Raw genomic sequence first — 21,845 nt, 5'->3', positions numbered from 1 at the left:
TACAGAGTAGGTTCACACATAGTAGGAATTTGCCTTGGTGTATTTGTTGCAAACATAAACACAGTTAAATAAGACAAGTTGTAAGAAAAACAACCCAAAAATAACAACTATTATAATATCAAAATATAGAGAAATATTTACAGGAAATACAAAAAAAAACGACGTCCAGTATAACATGACATAATACAACAAATAATACAATATGAGAATTGCTGAGTTGTTCAAATTGCATTATGAATTTTAAAAGAACAATATTTTATATGTTTTTTTAATAATTGGATATAAAATGCTGTTTATTTATCAACACTCTTTTTGTATTGTTTTAAATATCAATAATATAGCCATGTATTTATTTAAATCCATGTGTTGAGTTGTTGAGCACATGTCTGAAATGTTTGCACATTAAATAAAGAATAAGTACTCGCAACTATTAAGATCTTCGTACGTTGTAATTTTTTAGAACATGTTGTTAAATACAATATTTCAGTTTTTAATTTAAAATATAATAAAGGGTTCAGTTCCCAGTGTGCATTGTACGTAATAATAACACAATCAAGCCCTCAAATCGAGCTTTGACTTCACTTTAAACAAGGAACATTTGACATTTTCTTTTTATAATTGGCAACATCTGCAGATAGTGCATGTGACGTTACTCAGCCTTCAAAGTATCCCCAAACTCTCTAGGGGGAACCCCATTTTTAAGGGGTGTTATGATCCCCTCCAGTCCACTAGGGGTCTCTGTGTTTGCGTTCTGCTTGCTGGCCAGAGATGGAAAAAGTACACACATCCTTTACTCAAGTAGAAGTACAGATCCTTGTGTTTAAAAATACTCTGGTGAAAGTAGAAGTACTGACTAAACTTCTTTACTCAAGTTAAAAGTAAAGAGGCTTTGAAATGTACTTCAGTAAAAAGTACCCATAACTAGCAGCTGTTTTAAAGAGTACCTGACCTCCCTTTATATTAATAGAACAATAATGTCATTGTTAGCTAATGAATGTTTCCATGGTGACCAACGGCAACATGACAACGTTTTCATTGGTTCCTCTTCTTTAGAGAAGACCAGGAAATGATGGATACACGGATCGTGTTCAAATCAATAGGCACGCAATGACTCTAAATAATAATGATCACGCCACCAAACACACATTCAGACTAAAGGAACCAGCCTGTTGGGAAAATGAGAGAAGTAGAAAGTACAGGTATTTGAGTTCAACATGTAAGAAGTAGAAAGTACAGGTATTTGTGTTCAACATGTAAGAAGTAGAAAGTACAGGTATTTGAGTTCAACATGAGAGAAGTAGAAAGTACAGGTATTTGTGTTCAACATGTAAGAAGTAGAAAGTACAGGTATTTGTGTTCAACATGTAAGAAGTAGAAAGTACAGGTATTTGAGTTCAACATGTAAGAAGTAGAAAGTACAGGTATTTGTGTTCAACATGTAAGAAGTAGAAAGTACAGGTATTTGTGTTCAAAATGTAAGAAGTAGAAAGTACAGGTATTTGTGTTCAACATGTAAGAAGTAGAAAGTACAGGTATTTGAGTTCAACATGTAAGAAGTAGAAAGTACAGGTATTTATGTTCAAAATGTAAGAAGTCAAAGTAAAAAGTCGTCAGAAAAATAAGTAGTGGAGTAAAGTACTGATACCAAAAAAGTGTACTTAAGTACAGGAACAAAGTATTTGTACTTCATTACTTCCCACCTCTGCTGCTGGCTCTAATTTGTGTTACAGGTGTTCAAGTCGTCCACCTGATGAGCCACACCTGGGTGCCTGGGGATAAAAGGCCAACACCCTCCCATACTGCCGGCTCTCCTTCTTTTGTTGGCCTTAAATTTGATTGTGTGTGTGTGTGTACACACACACACACACACACACACACACACACACACACACACACACACACACACACACACACACACACACACACACACACACACAGGTTTGTTATGTCCTTTGTATGTCCACATTGTAAGCTTGCCTGGTCTCCCATCTTTGTTGGAGCCTCCAGGCTGTATACAGTATCATTCATGTATTTGAAATCCATCCACAATATGAAATAATTTACCAGTCAAAGATCATTATCTAACATACTCACACTTGAAAATTCACCTGAAGACATGTCAGCCACAACACACGTTGAATCTAGCACCACTTTTATTGGCACAGAGAATCAAGGTAAACATAAAAGGTAAAAATGTAATCTTTAAGCTTGTAAACTTTATGTGTACTATATAGAAGTTATCATCAGGTTTGATCCCAGTTTAAGGAAGACATTTCCCACGTATAAAACAACCAACATTTCCAGTGTTTCCGCTAAAGCTTTGGCTCCTTAACATTCAATGGACTCACACTTGGACATTTACATAAAAATGGGAAGTTAAAATGTGCTTTTCCCCAATAAATGGCAGCAGCTATAGCTCAGAATGGCCAGTGCCAGCAATGCCAGACATTATCCCGTTGCTTTTATACTTCCTAACGGTTATATTTCTCCATAAGACATAGTTTGAACACCATACTCTTGGTTTACATATTCCCCAAGCTTTCAATCAAGACCCCATGATTGAAAACACAATAACATGCATACAGTATCTTCTATAAAAACACATCTTCCAGCTTAATTCTTTTGTAACACAACATCAGGTTTTAGTGTAATGCATGCCAAGATAATGATGTTCAATGTTTGCTTTAAGAGGCCTATGTTTAATTGGGCTTTAACAAGCGCTGGTGCGGATCACAAATGCCCTTTTAAAAAAAAATGTGTCCCTGATCTGATACATGCAGTCTCATGCACATTTGAACCAAAGACAGGACAGATAAAGTCCTGATTAAAGAATGGCTTTCACAGTTATACAGAGCTGCAGTAGTGTGTTGAGGGTTAGATAAGATGGGAAGTCTAAGATAGGACTTAAGAACCGTTAGGAACCAAATAGTGCGGTTGGAAATGGCTTCTCCGATAGAACAACTTTATAAGTGTATCATATCATTTGGTCTCCTGAGGAGATCCGTGATCAGAAACCCTGAGTACTGCAGACTGAGAGGCATGAAGGCTTTACACCTTATCCAACTGTGTCACCCATGTTTTCAGTTGATCCACCAGCACTGTGGGAGAGAGAGAGAGACACACCATATTAGTATTGTTATTGTTGGAGAAGTTCTACGGTTAAAGGGCCCTACTGTGCTTTTTTTGTGTTTTCCCATAACATAGTGACTTCACTATGTAACACTCACACTTCTATTGGCTAGCGCTCCAGCACATTGTACGTGATAGGCTATGGGGGACATCTCTAAGCGGTTGACCAATCACAACAGAGCCGGCCAGCTAACCAATCAGAGCAGACTGGGCTTTGGTTTCAGACAGAGGGTGAAAAGAGGTGCTGCAGCACAGGCAGTAAGAGAACAATAAAGAGCTTCTTGAAACATTAAAGCATGGAGACATGTAGAGACACTACATACTGATATACACCTGAACATCAGCAGGAGAGGACTCTTTAAAGTAGAGACACTACATACTGATATACACCTGAACATCATCAGGAGAGGACTCTTTAAAGTAGAGACACTACATACTGATATACACCCGAACATCAGCAGGAGAGGACTCTTTAAAGCAGAGACACTACATACTGATATACACCTGAACATCATCAGGAGAGGACTCTTTAAAGTAGAGACACTTCATACTGATATACACCTGAACATCAGCAGGAGAGGACTCTTTAAAGTAGAGACACTACATACTGATATACCCCTGAACATCAGCAGGAGAGGACTCTTTAAAGTAGAGACACTACATACTGATATACACCTGAACATCAGCAGGAAAGGACTCTTTAAAGTAGAGACACTACATACTGATATACACCTGAACATCAGCAGGAGAGGACTCTTTAAAGTAGAGACACTACATACTGATATACTCCTGAACATCAGCAGGAGAGGACTCTTTAAAGTAGAGACACTACATACTGATATACACCTGAACATCAGCAGGAGAGGACTCTTTAAAGTAGAGACACAACATACTGATATACACCTGAATATCAGCAGGAGAGGACTCTTTAAAGTAGAGACACTACATACTGATATACCCCTGAACATCAGCAGGAGAGGACTCTTTAAAGTAGAGACACTACATACTGATATACCCCTGAACATCAGCAGGAGAGGACTCTTTAAAGTAGAGACACCACTGCAACTGTCACTCTATACACTATTATAACTATGCACTGATTGGCTTAAGCTGAACAGCCAACCAGAGTTAACTTTGAGGTTTATTTGCTGACAGTGCGGGACTCACCGCATAGAACATGCCAACAGACGCTCAAAATTGGCAGACCGGCGATAATCTGCTTTGTGGGTCAGGGTCTTTAATTCTGTCCTTTGTAAGACAGTCTAGCACAGTGGTTCTCAACTGGTCAGGCCTGGGGACCCACTTTTTCCTTAGTCAATAAATCGCGACCCGAAATTTGTAACCACTCAAATCTATTCAACAAAAAATCGTGCAGTAAAATATACTCTTTTCAGCATACATTATTAATTAAAGTGAAGTACAGTGTATATATCCCTTATATCCCTTCACAGAACTAAAGTATGCTTTTAATTAAGGTTTAATGTAGGGATGTCCCGATCACCTTTTTTTGCTCCCGATCCGATTCCGATCATTTGATTTTGACAATTTGCCGATACCGATTTTTCCCGATCCGATCTTTATGCAATGCATTAAGAGGAAAAAAAGCATTCAAGTTGTCCCTTAAGGTTATTTTTTTTATTTAAATTGGATATTCTATCCAACATGGATATAGCTTCTTTCTTTCACAGCAGCATTGGATCAGTTCAGTTGTGCAGCATTGGATCAAAACAAAATAAAGCTTTTCAGTACTCGTTAGCTTACTGCTACAATTAGACACTGCGCCCACTCTGTTGCCAGATTTGAGAGAAATAAGCAACCAGGTCTATGAAAACAAGCCCCAAAGAAGCAACACACACATGATGTTCTGTCCTTTGAAACCAAAACTAAGGCCTCAGGATGACTTTAAGACTTGAACATGGTCATTTTTGTTTTGTAACATTGAATACAACATTTAAAAAAAGTATTTAATTTTTTTTTTTTTTTTTTTTTAAATCCCGATCCCCGATTTTTTTCTCCCGATCTTTTGAAAATCACGTGATCGGCTCCGATCCCCGATCAAGTGATCGGATCGGGACATCTCTAGTTTAATGAGATGATGGAATCAAAGCCGAACTGTATAACATAAAAAGGCACACATGCTGAAAACCCAACCCCAGCAGGGGGGTCAGGGGGGATTCTCCCCCAGGAGATTTTTTGAAATACTAATATATAAACTACCCATTCTGGTACACTCTGAGAAGAAAATATTAATAATATTTTATGCCATTGTTTGTTTTTCACTTTGTTCTGACATCTTGCTGCTCCACTCAGAGAGAAGAGCAAAGAGGAGATAGTCTGTGTGACTTACTTTAAATTGTGGGTAAGGGTAGATAGCTCCCATTGCTCTGTGACCTGTCAATCATCAAACCGGGGGTCATATTTCATTATGTGTTCATTTTTATCTGAAGTTGTACCCATGGATGTATAAAGAATAGTTCTACGGCAAAGTTATTCTCCGTGGGGACTTCCGGCAACAATCTTGATTCTGATTGGCCAGAAGACTCGGAAAAACATCAGCAAAGATGTTTTATTGAGAAGATGATCACTACGTGACAGAAGTTTTCAAAACCGTTCATGGTCTCCGGTACTTCCAGTCCAGCGCCTACTGGGCCTTGAAAATAAAAGTTTGACTTTCCCCTCCCCCCCTAAACAAAAAAAAAAAGGAAATATATTTTTTTCTACATTGTTTTTCCTTCACTCACACATCTGCGACCCACTTGAAATGGGTCCCACCAGTTGAAAACCACCGGTCTAGCAGATACCTGTTTTACCTAAAGGTGAACATGGTGATGGCGGTAAGTTACCTCCAGCAGACGGTCTGTGGAAGGGATCGTAGGCCCAGCAGGCGTTGATCAGAAGTCCTAGTTCTTTGGGACAGTCGTCAAGCGGCTCCTGGTATTTTTCTACGAATACTTTCTGATGGACTTCTTTAAAGGTCAAACCTGAAAGAAAATCACGAACACAATAAGGACAAAATAATAAGACCACATTGTAGTTTTAGTCATGCTAGCAGCACCATTTTAGTCCACACTTTTGGATGGATTGCCCTTCTGTTCAGACATTCATGTTCCTCGTTCTTAGTCAACGTTTCTGATATTTACAGACCAAAACAATGTATCTAGAAAACAAGCTAATTGTACAAGAAGAGTCAGGTGCAGCTGTGCTTTGATTTCATATCTTTAATGTTGTTTTTAACTTCTACTAATTTCTGTATGTGATTTAGATCAGTGGTCCCCAACCCAGCAAAGGACAGCATTTAATATTTTTCTGTAACGTCGATCAACCATGAGGTCCTTTTTTTTTTAGATGTTGCAATCACATCTAGAGTTGGAGAGTCCTGGCTGTGTTCTGCAGATACATACCGTCAAAAGGTTTGCGTCCAGTTGCAACTTCCCAGAGGACGATTCCAAAGCTGAAGGGCAACATTTCAAAGTTATCGTACAGCATTGAAAACAAACATGCAATGTCTGAATGAACCTGATGTCCAGAGGGACAGTATCTGACCTGTAAACCTCACACTCTTTGTTGTAGCTGTTAATGTCTTCCAGCAACTCAGGAGAGGAGTAGGTGAAGGACCTGTTGACCCCGCCCCTCGTTGGCTTTCTCAGAGACGTCTCAGTTTGTGAAAACTCAAAGCCTCCCAGCTGAAAACCACACCAAGACTTTATAAGTTTCCCCCAACGCCTTAAATACCGCCAATCATTGGACCGTCAGCAATCCCAGCATGCACCAGTGTCCGTACCTTGACTGTGTAGCTGTCAGCCACCAGAAACTTGCTGCTGTTGATGCATCCATGAACTTTACCTTTTTCTTCAGACTGGTGCAGTCTAAAAATGACACAGATGTTATCATCATGAAGGGACATTTTATCTTTTAAATTGAATTGAATTGAATTCCTTTATTGTCATTGTACAGGTACAATGACATTTAAAAAGCATTCCTGTGCATAACAAACAATAATGAACAGGACATCAAATAAATGATTGTGTTATTCTAACCGGTAAAGTCCCAGCGCTGCGTCCCGGCACATACGAGCTTTCTGGTTCCAGCTCAGTGTGCAACCAGAGTCTAGAACCTCTCGCAGACTTCCCTTCTCACAGTACTCCATGATGATGAGAAACTTAGGTTTAGGTCCTGCAGGAAGTCACAAGGCAACCTCAAGTTATTGTCATTTTAAAGGAGTGGTGCATGAATTATGTATTTTTGTAGGTGGGTTGGACCAATGAATGCAATTGCCAGAAGAAAAAAGCTAACGATAGGCTATAAAGGAACTACAGCAAGGTCACATGACTTCACGTTACCACCGCTAAGCTAAAGGAGGCAAATGTTGGGCTATGAAGGAACTACAGCACGGTCACATGACTTCACGTCACCACCGCTAAGCTAAAGGAGGCTAATGTTGGGCTATAAAGGAACTACAGCACGGTCACATGACTTCACGTCACCACCGCTAAGCTAAAGGAGGCTAATGTTGGGCTATAAAGGAACTACAGCACGGTCACATGACTTCACGTCACCACCGCTAAGCTAAAGGAGGCTAATGCTGGGCTATAAAGGAACTACAGCACGGTCACATGACTTCACGTCACCACCGCTAAGCTAAAGGAGGCTAATGTTGGGCTATAAAGGAACTACAGCACGGTCACATGACTTCACGTCACCACCGCTAAGCTAAAGGAGGCTAATGCTGGGCTATAAAGGAACTACAGCACGGTCACATGACTTCACGTCACCACCGCTAAGCTAAAGGAGGCTAATGTTGGGCTATAAAGGAACTACAGCACTGTCACATGACTTCACGTCACCACCGCTAAGCTAAAGGCGGCTAATGTTGGGCTATAAAGGAACTACAGCACGGTCACATGACTTCACGTAACCACCGCTAAGCTAAAGGAGGCTAATGTTGGGCTATAAAGGAACTACAGAACGGTCACATGACTTCACATCACCAACGCTAAGCTAAAGGAGGCTAATGTTGGGCTATAAAGGAACTACAGCACGGTCACATGACTTCACGTCACCACCGCTAAGCTAAAGGTGGCTAATGTTGGGCTATGAAGGAACTACAGCACGGTCACATGACTTCACGTCACCACCGCTAAGCTAAAGGAGACTAATGTTGGGCTATAAAGGAACTACAGCACGGTCACATGACTTCACGTCACCATCGCTAAGCTAAAGGAGGCTAATGTTGGGCTATAAAGGAACTACAGAACGGTCACATGACTTCACATCACCAACGCTAAAGGCAGCTAATGTTCACAGGGATGACGTGTATTACTCTTATTTAGTCATAATTGAGCAATTGCCCTTTCCAAGACCAATAGGACATTCTCCAGTGGGGTATTTACTGATGTATTTTGTGTCTAAGAACCAAAGTCTCTTCGGCTTGTGTTAACCACAGACCTTGACTTCAAGACAAGGAAATCAGACAAGCTACAATGCTGACTCATTCCCGGGTTTGAGGACTCATTGCTGCACCACTCTATATTCAGAATTGTATGCTACAGTCCACTCACCCGTCTCGTCCTCGATACAGATGCCATACATTCGCAGGATGTTGGGAGACTGAAACACTTTCATGGTTTTCACATCCTTTTTGAAACCTCTTTTCACCTCGCTATATGTCAGTGGCATTGAGGAAGAAGGGGAAAAAAAGGAACGGTAACAGCAAGCACTTATCTCCTCCAGCTTGTCTTTAAGGTGAATAAATCCACCAAAAGAACAAAAATGATGAACGCAATTAGGAAAAAGGAAATTGGTATTCTCGTGAAATGTGCACAGACCTTATGCTGGTGGTCGCAGGGTCAGTGTATCTCTTGATGACCACTGGGAAACTATGGTACTCTCCTCTGTAGACCTCTGAGGTTGGTGTTGTCATGAAGGGCTTCTTGGTCAGGCCGTCAACAGACTCGTATTTAAGCTCCTGCTGTCTGATGATCTGGGTGCCCACATCGTAGGGCTTCTCCACTGTAAAAAGATGTGGTCAAAAGTTAGTTTTAGCTCTGGTTTTGGTTTCCTCCAACTACTAAGGCAAGATAGATTTATTTATATAGAAGGTTTCAACAACAAGGCGACTCAAATCTGATAAATTGTTCTGACATTGATTATTATGCTGTTTATGCTATACTCACACATTTTCAGAATCTTATTAATGTCTTCCTGCAACTTTTTTGCCATCTGCTGCTGGACCTCCGCATGCTGCCGCTGGTCCTCCGCATACTGCAGTAGCACTGAGGTAGAAACAAACACGTATAAAGTAAAAAATAAAACACCACTTTGTTGCTGTGATTTCACAAAATATCCTACACAGGGATGTGATTTCATGTCCTTTTATCTGATAGTCAGTATGTTTAAGTTTTGATACTGTCATACGAAAATGTGAAGAATGTTTTGTCATTAAGCTTTATTTCAACCTGGACTTTGAGGGACTACAAGGTCCAGGAAGTGCCGAAGTTCCTCAAACTCATGCGTCTTTGCTTTCCTTTTAAAGGTCACCTATTAGGCAAAATCTGCTTTTTCATGTATTTTCTACATCAATATGTGTAAGTCTGTGTAAAGAGATTCTGAAAGTTTCAGGAACAAAGACCCCCTCTCTTTGTCCTGATACATTTGTATAAAAACCTGTTTTTTTGGCTTGTGTAACCATTCGCCAATCACCAACCAAGGTAACCCCCCTCTCCCACCTTATCACCTGAATCTCCTCTTAGAGTTCTCAGAGGGGCGTGGCCAGCAGCAGCTCATTAGCATTGAAAGATACAGACAGAGAATCCGCACTTTTGGAACAGGGCGGAAACAGAGGGGATTATGGGATGCTGCAATGATCTGTTTGGTGTTTCAGACAAATACTTCTGAGACATGTTCTGTATACCTGAGATCTATAATATATTGCTGAAAAATAGTATAATAGGGGACCTTTACACTTTTAAATAAAAAAAAAACAGTGGGGTATCAAGCTAGCGAATGTTAGCTATCCATCTAACTAGTAAACGTTAGTTTTTTATCTAACAGACTAACTAGTAGATGTTAGCTATCTAACAAGCTGGCCAGCAATGATAACTGTACCTATCATCAAGATGGCAAGCGAACATTAGCTATATACTTTACAAGCTAGCTTACATTAGCTACCTATCTAACAAGCTGGCTAGCGAATGTTAGCTATGTAGCTAGCGTTTGTGCCTACCTTGCAGGCAGGGAGAGTTATGATACAAACATTGTTGACATGTGAGTTTTTTTAAGCTGACCGGCTGCTAACAGCTCAAAACATTGCCTTAAATGACCAAATATGTTCTATATGGATAAACTAATCATGTATTGGTGATATAAATGGTTAGTTTCTTAACTGGAAAAAGTGTTATTATCTAATAAAAGTACATTTAGAACATCTTACAAACGTTTATTTGGCAAGATAAAGTTGATAAAGCTAATGACGCTAGGCAAAGTAATTGCAATTACGCTCTAACTGGAAGTTCGAACACAAATCAAGGTTCTGAAACTCTACAAAGCCACCATCAGTTTGCCCTCACGTATCTTCAGCTCACTGTCATCCTGCTTCCTGTCCTTCTCGTCCTGTTCCTCCCTGGTGGATTGTTCAAACCCCTTCAGCAGGATGTTGCCATGCTCCACCTGCAGAGATCCTGAAAGGACCTGGTGGGCGTCGTTGAGGCGGTCGTTCAAGCTGCTGAACTCGTCTTCGTGGCTGCCAGACTTCAGCACTCGCTTCATGAAAGATTCCCCTGAGTATTTCTCCATGACCTCCTTCGCTGATTGCAGAGTGATGGAGAGTTCCTTGAGGCATCGTTCTACGTCTGCAGAGGTTTGTCCCTTCTCTCTCTGCTGGATGGACTGCACCAGATGCTCTAGAGCTTTGACGCGATCGCAAACACGACGGCATCGCTTCTTGTTGGCCTTCACATTCTCCACCAGGGAGTAGATCTTGGAGGCGATGGACACGATGAATTCAATGCTGTCCATGAGCAGCTGGAAAGAGGGGGAACATCCATTAAATCAGGGGTTTTCAAAGTGTGGGTAGGTGAGCCTCCCCTCAGAGAACATAAGAACAGCCGCGCCCCCCCTCCCAATTATTATTATTATTATTATTATTATTATTATTGTTGTTGTTGCTATAATGCAGGGGTATTCAATTGCATTTCAAAGAGGTCCAGTGAGAGAAAATGTAATTAAATGCTCTGTTTTCGCCGTCTACCTTCCGCCATTTGAAATTACTTCGACTGTTTCTCTCCTCTTGTCGTGTCTCTGTGTGTGTTTGAATCTATCGTGCTGACGGCACCGATTTGATTGGCTGAGTAGCGTCACCTCCTTAAAACATTAAACAATAACTTTTTTAAACCGTTTTATTTTTATGTTTTAAACATATTGTATAAAACTCCCCCACTACTTGGACTATTCCTTGCACCCCTCTAGAATAAGCCCGAATGGTCTCAACCATATTGCATCAGTAACGTGCACTTGTTATTATAACAAGATCGCAAGGACGCTGATCGGAAAATTGAGTGTTGTTCAGTTTGTGTGTTGTGGAACATGCATGAAAATATACCACACACCCAATTACAATTGCATGTTCAATTCACTACCCTGGAAGTTAATACAGTTGTTAAAGTTGGAACAGCCTGTGGACAGCCGTTCTTCCTTGCATGTCAGTCGCCGACACCTTCTTACAGAGGACAGGCACATCTAGCTGCAGCACGACCCGTATATTTCCGCACGCCGTGTTCTCAAGACATCTTTTTTTTTAACATTTTCAACATGGTGGATAAATTTGTATATGCTCCCGGTAACACACTGAACGTCAACTTTGCCTCCTTATTACACTCACCCCTACTTTAGTGGGAACAATGAGTCTGCGTCTTTGATTAACACAGGAATAAACGAAGATCATCCTCTGGCTGCAGCCTTGACCGGTACTTGCTTTTGATCAAAGTCAATGCGGAAAACCTGCACTCACACAGGTAGGTGGAGGTGAAGGGAATGAGCACTCACACAGGTAGGTGGAGGTGAAGGGAATGAGCACTCACACAGGTAGGTGGAGGTGAAGGGAATGAGCACTCACACAGGTAGGTGGAGGGGAAGGGAATGAGCACTCACACAGGTAGGTGGAGGGGAAGGGAATGAGCACTCACACAGGTAGGTGGAGGTGAAGGGAATGAGCACTCACACAGGTAGGTGGAGGGGAAGGGAATGAGCACTCACACAGGTAGGTGGAGGTGAAGGGAATGAGCACTCACACAGGTAGGTGGAGGTGAAGGGAATGAGCACTCACACAGGTAGGTGGAGGTGAAGGGAGTGAGCACTCACACAGGTAGGTGGAGGTGAAGGGAATGAGCACTCACACAGGTAGGTGGAGGTGAAGGGAGTGAGCACTCACACAGGTAGGTGGAGGTGAAGGGAATGAGCACTTTTACAGCCTTTTTGGCGAGGTGGGGGAACTCGGTCTCCACAGACAGCCACAAGTGGGCAAGTGTCGCTTTACTCGTCTTTTTCTCGTTCCTTTGTGTCTCACGCTGCGCCTCCCCTGAAGCTCTCTGGCGCCCCCCAGGGGAGGCGCGCCTCACACTTTGAAAACCGCTGCATTAAATCAAAGCAGAAGCTGAACTGAAGCTAATGCTTTGATTTTCATTTTACATCTTCTTACCTAAAGGGCACACATTTTGTTCATTCTCAGGATATGTTTACATACTTTAAAGGGGCCCTATTAAGCTGATTTTCAGGTTTCCCCTGGGGGGTTCTATTGATCATTAAAGGTCCCATGTCATGCTTTTCTGGTTATTACCCGTCCCCTTGTGTGTTATGAAGGTCGTTCTGCATGTAAACGGTCTGCAGAGTCACAAACCCTCAAAGTACACCCTGTAGCGAGTAAAACTCTAACACAGAGAAGACCTGTCTATGCTGCCCCAGAACGCCTCGTTGGACATTTCTCTTTTTCCATTGTTTTCTTCCTCAGTATAGTGTCGTAACGAAACCCAGGTCCAAATGGACCAATCCGCGGAGCTCCTCACACACACTCACTCAGCCTTATCTTTTCTCAGCCGCGGCTCCGCACACAAACACCCAGGGGGGGGGGGGGGGCAGGAGCTCCAACAAGCCGTGTAGGACAGAGAGTGAATACACATACTATACAGAGATGCTGTATGAGAAACCAATGTGAGTTTGGAACATTGAACAATGTAAATCTATTCTAGTAGACCTCAACAATGGAATTATGATCAGTAGAAATGGCCGTGACATGGGACCTTTAAATCAGCCAATAAAACACAGAACACGTAATATAAGAAAAGTCGGTACCACTTTACAATAAGACTACCCTAATAAAGGATTCATAAAGGGTTTATAATTAGGTTATGAATTAGGTTGAAAACACTTTATTCATCATTAAGAACCATTTTTAAACCAGTTCTAACATAGGTTTCATACATCAATACAGGCTCACTATTTGGCAAGATGACTAAGCCTTATGTTGGCTTATTAGCGAGAATCCACTCAGTGAGCAACAGCTACCAAGGATGCTGGCTGATGAAGGAGACGAAGTAATCTAAGCAGCCACTATGAGGCTTAGCAGTAGACACATGTGGGCTCACTATTTGGCAAGCAACCGGTCACAGTTGCCCTGTTTATCTCATGTCTTGTAAAAGCTTATTAATAATTTATAAAGTGTTCACAACCTAATTAATAAATGTATTACAAACTATTCGTAAACCTTTTATAGTCTTATTATAAAGTGGTTCTGAAAAGTCACACAGGATAAAAAGCTTAATTATGAATGAATGTATAAGCAGAATTATGCAAAGTGGGACATCTAAGAAGCATGCAAAACCAGTTTAGACAGACACATCTTAAAATACACAACAGAAGACAGGTTAAAACATGAAGGGATGCAATCCTACAAACAGAAAGCAAAGCAAGGGAAGCAGACAGAGGACGCACGGACAAGCCCTGATCCTCCAGAGAGAGACTGATAACACCTTATAGCCAGAAAAATAAATAATAGTCTGTTCAATTTCTGTCATGCACATACCTGCATGATGACACACAGCAGGAGATGGCATTACCATTTGCTAACTATCACATTGGTTTCATTACTGCTGCAGATATTTGTACTTAAACCAAAGAGATATTTATCTTTACAAACTGAAAGCCGACATTGTCATCATAGCTATTCTGTTGACACGGCTGATAAAAACACTACCCACTTTTATGAGTAGAATAAAAATGGGTCCGGACAAGCTGACCTACATTAATACTCTCTATTTGATTGCACTTTCACAGTTACATTTGAGTGAACCATGAACTGTGTTGGATTTTTAAAGATCCATTTCCCTTCATTGTGATTTACATTTCTTTTTTTCATCGTTCCTTTCTTTTTGATACCACAATATTTGCATTATCAAGGTGTAAAGCAAGCTGCTAGATTAAAATACAATTACAATTCTTAATGTAATGTAACCCTAACCCTTGCACAGAAAGGACTCTTGCCTGGACTTGGATCAAGAGGACGTTTACTTTTAAGTTCATTTTCTGTTTTACTTTTCTATTTATGGTTTATTCCTATGTCGATATGCAACGAACACAGTTTCAACACTCTTTCCCTGTGCCTTTCCTCTGGCCTCCTCGTGCCCTGGTCAAAACCATATGCCATACTGGTGCTCAGCTCCCACCACCACCTGTCTCCAGTATATACAATTACACCAGGTGCCCCAATCACCCAGTGCCCAAATACTCCTTCAGAATAAAAGCATAAAACTACTTTAACTAACTTATCCATCCATCCATCCATCCATCCATCCATCCATCCATCCATCCATCCATCCATCCATCCATCCATCCATCTTCTCCCGCTTATCCGTGGTCGGGTCTCGGAGGTAGCTTATCCAGGTTAGGTTGAACCAGCTTCGTAGTACAGGCCTCAGGTGCCCTAATCACCCAGTGCCCAAATACTCCTTCAAAATAAAAGCATAAAACTACTTTAACTAACTCATAATAACACTAAATAATATTACATTTACTATAAACAAAAAACAGCGAGAAAATAAATGTTTAACTATTAAATAATATCAATCGAAATATAGCTCCAACACTGAGCAACTTTCCTAAAGCTTTCAAGGACACAGATTGTGAGTATGTTTGGATTTCTTGTCCGTCCGAAACTCACAAGCCGCTTTGACTATTTTCAACAACTTCTTCTTTTCTGTTCCCCCCTGTCGTTCCCACGAATGATAGCTTTGTGTTGCCCGGGGGGTAATAACTTGTCTTTGAGTCCGTCTTCAACAAGTTCACCCAGCGAGGAAAGTTCCTCTTCAGCAAACGTGCAAAAACCAGTCTGTATAGTGAATAGCAGGTCACCATTGAAAAAGAGGTCAAGGATCTCAAAGGGTTTTCACCTGAATAAATAAAGGCTTTGAATTTAATTGAATTGAATAAGTACGGCTGCACAGAAACGACTGTAAACATGCTGAATCTGCAGAAGACTGAACAGGAACAAGAGGACACAAGCAGAGCCGTCTGCAGAGGAGTTTACATGTTGATAAGATGTATAACAATAACAACAACAACAACAACAGTATTTTACCTTTTAGTTGATGTAAAGTCTCTCGTCTGAGGGATTTAACCTGTTGTGTGTCAAAATGAAACTAACTTCTGTCAGTTCCTCCCTCGGCTGCTTCCTCTTATTCTCTGAGTGTAGTCCTTCCTCTAAGTGTGACTCATGCTCGTGACACACCAAGGGTTTATGTATTGTACCCCTCTGAGCAGGAGTTTTAATCACAGCAGGAGGCGCAGAGTAGATGAGATCTGGGGCTCTGACGGCAGGGGTGGGAGGGAGGAGGTGATCTGACACCTGACAGGGACAGAGTCACACGGATCAGCAGGGGTGGAGGACAAAAGAAAAGAAGGGGGAGGGACGAGGGAAATTAGTCACGGGTCATAAAGTGTTATTACCTATACAACTTCAAAAGACATCCTTAAATGTCATATAACCATATATTACCAGAAAAGCGTCAATAACGGCCCGTCCACACACAGGCATGACAAAAATCTTTCAAAGCTTCGACCATTCACTTGAATGGGCTGACGTAGGAGATTTTTAATCTTCGCCGAACTGCATTGTGGGGAGCGGAGCATGGCTTTGCAAGCATCGTGAGCATCAAAAGTTGAGGAATGTTCAAGTTTTGATGCTCCCAATGCTTTCGAAGCTGGCATCAGCCAATCAAATCCCGTTTATGTAAATCTCGCCAGTACAAGCGCTAGCCAACCAAACCGCGTGCAAGCTGGGAGAGCCAGACCGCAGTTCATTTCCTCATATTCCAAACGAGAAATTACGGTAGCAAATCACCCGGTTCTTTACGACCACAACTATTTACCGGGATACAAACCGGAGGAACCAGGCATGGAGGGAGTAGGCAGAGACAGTGGGTGAAACTGGTAGGTTTTCGCCTGTTTGGAGAGTTTATATCCAGTTTACTTCGTTTAAACATTGCTATAGAGAGGCGAAGTCCCTCCCCTTCCGGGAGCCTCCATGGGACCCCGGAAGCGGAAAATTATACATTGAATTCAATGGAGAGAGAAAACGTATCTTTTGATCCCATTTAAATTGTGCCACGAATGACACATATGATGTTTGTCAATTTAAAAGAACATTTTGCAAGTCAAAATTAAAATTAAAATGTGTCGTAAAACTGTGAAGTAACACATTTTTTTGTGTTAAGCCGCTCAGTGAAGTACATGTCTCTGGTCCCGCACAATACGCGTCACCAACACAAAGATGGCCGTCACATTGGCACATTTCACCTCATTCTTTCAGAATGAGAATAAAAGTATAAAACGAGGTGAAAATCACTACAAGTCTGGGCACGTTGAGAGCTGTACTTACACGAAAGGGGAGTTAGTCGGTTCTGTAAGAGCCAGCATGCGGGACCGGCTTTACAAGGTTTCGGTGAGTAACATGAGTGCAATGTTAAAGGTTAATGTCAGTCAATAAGGAGGAGAATGAAAAAGAAGATGATGAACCACAGACCCGGCATATAATGACTGCAGTGTGCAGGGCTGTGTTAATTTATGTTACTGTTATCAATAGCATTAGTTGACTGAGAAAACCTTCAAGAAAAAAAGTTTAGCGATGTTACGAGTCGACTAGCATAATATGAACCACGGCTGTGATTGACAACCTGGACAGCCAGTCAGAAGCTAGAATGCCAACCTAGAGAGCCAATCAGAACCTAGAACGGGTGTACTGTATACGGGTGTGTATGCTGTGGATAACATTAGTGTTCACAAGAACAAGGTACACTCCCGTGTTTTGTTTTATTTGCTCTTCAGATTGAAGCGGACAGTTTTATATCGACTATATGTGTGATCTCCTTTTTACATCTCGTTGTGTCATTTGAGTTTATTTGCTGTGTGTAGATTCAAGGATTTTGGTTATCTTGTCAATTTGTTTGGTTATCTAGGCACAGCTGTGTGTGACTCCCTCTGGTACACTGGTATGTGTTTTCCTAATGTAGAGAGCATTGATTAATTCATAAACAACACACTGAGTCTAGATCCTGACCAAATCCTTTTTTGTTGATCAAATGTTTTTCAAAAATGTAATACACATTTAAAAAAATACAATGTACAATCACAACCAATACAACACAAATTACAAAAAAATCAGAAAAAACAAACAACAACAATCAGACAAGAGGACAAAACTATGGAAAAATAAACCCTCCCACCCCCAGATCTGGACCATCCTTGTATTGCTCATTCAATCTATTATAGCATGTTAACAAACATGGTACTTACTTTATTTGTACAGATCTACATGGGAGAGGATGGCGCGATGCAGAGCGCTGTCTGTGGTTGTGCACGGAGGATGTACAAATGCAGCCACGCTGCAGCATTGGCAATATTTGCCATGTGGCAGATCAGCTCCACAGAAGTTGAGTGCCAGTGGAGGAAGCCTGGCACTTCAAAAGTAGTCCAGCCGGTGTCTCAACTATACCAACAGCAAGAGGAGACATACAACCCACTGGCCAGAGACATCGCCACTGAGGAAGTAGACTGGTTCAGGTCTGCACTGAGGGGCGCAGCGTGGCATGGCATGGCTTTTGTCACCTGAGCCGGAGCTGCAGCCTCAACATCAGGCCATTTTCAACGTGCCGGAGCTGGTGAAGGAGCATGGGGGTCGGGGGCTTGAGGCAATTCTTGCCTCAATGCGACTGAGCAGAGACCAGCAAGCTGCCGTCCAGACAGCCACCGTAGGACAGCGGACAAATCCTCAGTGGCAGTTACAAAGGCAGGGCAGGTTGACAGCCAGCAATTTTGGTGCTGTGCTGAGGTCGGGACTTTCATCCATTCCATGCGCGTCCCTCATGAAGAGGGTGCTTGGGGGGTACAATTTAGACGGAGTCATGGCTGTCAACTGGGGAGTTGTAAACGAGGTGTGTTTGGCCTTTTAAGTGCGACACATATGTAGTGATAAATGCTTCACCAGACCACTGTTCCTAAATAAAAAAGTTTTCTGCATCGTCAGTCATTTTTTCCAAATAATTACCAATATTTCACAAATTCTTCATGTCAACTTAAGAGCACAGCTTTGTGTCAGCTTTGCTTGGTTCATCTTACTGGGGGGCAGCTACATGGATGTCGGTGCAGTCCGCAATCATTTTGCAGTTGAAGGCAGAATGAATTTATTATTGACTCAGAATGAAGCACAACTTCATGTCATACAATACATTGACTTTATTTGTAATTGTGTAAAACAATAAAGCATTGATTAGCAAGCAGGACCTGCAGGAACAGAGAATGGTGATGGATGGAGCTGGGGAGAGAGAAGAATAAAGAAAACAGATCAACTTTATTATCAGATATTAAAAATTCAATTTCAAAACAAGTTGCCGCTCCTACAGTTTTCTAGTATGTAAAGATGATTTCACATGACCAATGCAAAATATCACACTCAATACATGTGTCTCTGGGGGGTGCATTGTGCCTTTGATGTATATAAATAATATACCATAACCAAATACTATTACGTACAGTGGAAATCAGGTTGCCAGAGCAGGTCAGTGTGCATGTTCCTCAGGGTCTCAGCAGTTACAGGTGAGGTAAAGAAAATAAAAGAGAAAAAGGTCAGTAACAACACTTTAAAGAAACAACACTGAATAATTATCTCTTTTAATAATTTTCTCTCAGTAATCACTCAACTACTGTCTTTCCAACAAACAGATTGACTCACCCTCACTGTCATCACAATGACACATGTCCAGAAGAATGTCATGCAAAGCTGCCTGCCTTCCTTCGACTCTCCCTGAACTGCTTTCTTAGCACCCGGTGGAGGGCGCAGTAGGCTACTCTTCAAATGTTTCACGAAATACTTACCATGATGACTACTCTTACTGTTTAACATTTTGGTGTACTTCATGTAATAAAATAATAACTTCATGGTAAGGCTACTAAAAATGACAAGGCTAAGTAATGTAATGCTAACTAACGTGCTCGCTACTCGTCGCTACTAGCTAGGTAGCTAACTTGACTATGTTCCATGCACAACATGTATATTATCTATGATATTACCTGATATGTCTGATCCAGCGACTCCTGGTCCTTTCATCAGACGGGAAGCGATAGAACGAGCAAGTGGTATGATCACTTTTGTGATTACAACATGGTACAAAGCACACAGGCATCTTGTAAAAGTGAATTTATTGGAGCAATCTCTTATATTTATTGGAGGGAATAAATCAGTTATGAAATCTTCTTCTTCGCTTTAATTACGAGTCTCAACCACTTGGAGCATTATCGTCTGTGACATCACATGCGCGACCCAGAATGGGATTTGGGATTTGTAGTCTTTGTAGTCGCGTATTTTTCATAGTCTTATATTTCAACAGTTTTACGACAAAATGTGACTTTTTTGACATGGAAATGATTGTTTAAGATTGACAAACATCATATGTGTAGTTCGTGGCACAATTCAAACGGGATCAAAAGATACGTTTTCTCTCTCCATTGAATTCAATGTATAATTTTTCGCTTCCGGGGTCCCATGGACCGGAAGTAGATGGGCGTGACTTCGCCTCTCTATTGCTTTGTATGTCGGGGGCGGGAGCTTCATGTGATTGGTTGTTGGTCGCGTTGCTCGCAAAAAATCGCCAAGCTTCAGACACGCCCAGCATCAAGATTTTTCAAGATTTTTTTGATGCCTGTGTGTGAGTATTATTACACCACTATTTAGGAACAGTACCTTATAGGCGGGATTACAACGACAATAGGTGAGCAAACAAGTCATAAAAAGAATGAAGGCAATGGTTTATTAGAGGTCACTACAACAGGTGCACTGACACCTGTCACATCAAAGGGGTTTAGGGGCGGGACTAAGGGTTTATGGCGGGTCATAAATCAATCACTCAACATGTCATAAATAGAAACACATTTCCAATAAGCACAAATCCAATCACACAACATAAACAATGGTATCAATATTTAATCATCGCTTGTTGATTGAGGTTAGTTGAAAGCAATCATATTAAATTGAACCTAATATTTCTTACTGCCCCTCCAGCACACCCTGTCCTCACTGTGCAGCACCTTCAGCGACAGGCTGCTGCACCCCACCTGTCACACAGATACCGCAGGTCCTTCCTTCCTGCAGCGGTCAGACTTTACAACCAGCACTGCCCCTAGTAGACCCTCCTACACACACACCACAACACAGACTATAACACCCCTTGCTGCTAAATACAAACCAACTTTGTGTAATATGTGCAATATGTGGAATATATATATATGCCGTGTAATTTATACCTGGCTGCTAAACCCTTGTTACTGTTACAAGGTACGTATCTTGTATTTTGTAGATTGTGTAACTTGCTGCTGTTAAATACCGTCAAACTATGTGCAATATATACTTTATATACATGTGCCATCTTTAATAAATGTAATATATACCGGGCTGCTAAATCCTAAGAACTGCTACAGGATTTGATTTGTAGATTTGATTTGTTTTTTATCTGTATTTTTGAAAATTATGTAACTTTTTTATCCTTTTTTAGCCTATTGCTTATTATATTATAACTTAGTACTTTTTTAACGCATTTCAGATATGCAACACTAAGCTGTCTGTGGCTCTTTCTGCTGTAACGCTGCACATTTCCCCTCTGTGGGACTAATAAACGTATTCTGATTCTGATTCTGATTAATCTTAATATTATGGCTTTCAACTAACCTAATACAGTTATGTGGAATCTGTTAACATAATAAATGTAATTAAAGTCAACGTTTCAGTTTAAACAAACACCAGATTATAACAAACCTGTAGAAACAGACTGGACTGCTCTGTAACGTCCAGGTTATTTTGTTTTTTTATAGAAGTGAAGGATACGTTTTGATCAGGGACACAATGTGTTTCAGGCAGGGCTGCCACATTAAGTTGTATATTAACTGGGCATAGAATGTAGTACCATGTATGGTACATGACACCAGCGTTTCTGCCAGGGGGCCGTCTTGCCGTCATTTGACGCCCTTATTCAGCTCGCTTTAAGAGAGCCGAGCCAAATGATCCGGCTCACTAATGTAAAAATAAAGTATCTATAAGGGACGGCTCAAGTCAAAATGTAAAACAAACCCCCCCCTGCTCTCGGGGTGGACTCCCTCTCAGCTCTGGTCTGGCGGAAACACTGTAT

The 21,845-nt window shown here is 41.3% G+C and overlaps 1 protein-coding gene across 2 annotated transcripts; it reads right to left on the bottom strand.

Moving 5' to 3' along the window:
* Window positions 1–2,135: 2,135 nt before the first annotated feature.
* On the bottom strand, window positions 2,136–17,068 carry LOC307026771 (mixed lineage kinase domain-like protein). 2 transcript variants are annotated; one of them, XM_079694901.1, is made up of 12 exons: window positions 17,051–17,068; window positions 15,752–16,018; window positions 10,695–11,148; window positions 9,303–9,401; window positions 8,955–9,138; window positions 8,688–8,788; window positions 7,167–7,302; window positions 6,911–6,995; window positions 6,673–6,812; window positions 6,531–6,580; window positions 5,973–6,110; window positions 2,136–3,098 (listed from the first exon to the last, which is right to left on the bottom strand). In XM_079694901.1, the coding sequence occupies exons 3-12, from the start codon at window positions 11,140–11,142 to the stop codon at window positions 3,049–3,051; spliced, it is 1,431 nt and encodes a 476-aa protein (XP_079551027.1). In that variant the 5' UTR covers window positions 11,143–11,148; window positions 15,752–16,018; window positions 17,051–17,068; the 3' UTR covers window positions 2,136–3,048. The 2 variants fall into 2 exon arrangements, with proteins under 2 accessions (XP_079551027.1, XP_079551026.1); XM_079694900.1 differs by lacking the exon at window positions 17,051–17,068 and adding an exon at window positions 16,169–16,258.
* Window positions 17,069–21,845: the final 4,777 nt, after the last annotated feature.

Source organism: Notothenia rossii (assembly GCF_949606895.1).
Source record: "Notothenia rossii genome assembly, contig: scaffold_205, whole genome shotgun sequence".
NCBI classification, from domain to species: Eukaryota; Metazoa; Chordata; class Actinopteri; order Perciformes; family Nototheniidae; genus Notothenia; species Notothenia rossii.
This window is presented reverse-complemented; position numbering and strand designations above follow the sequence as displayed.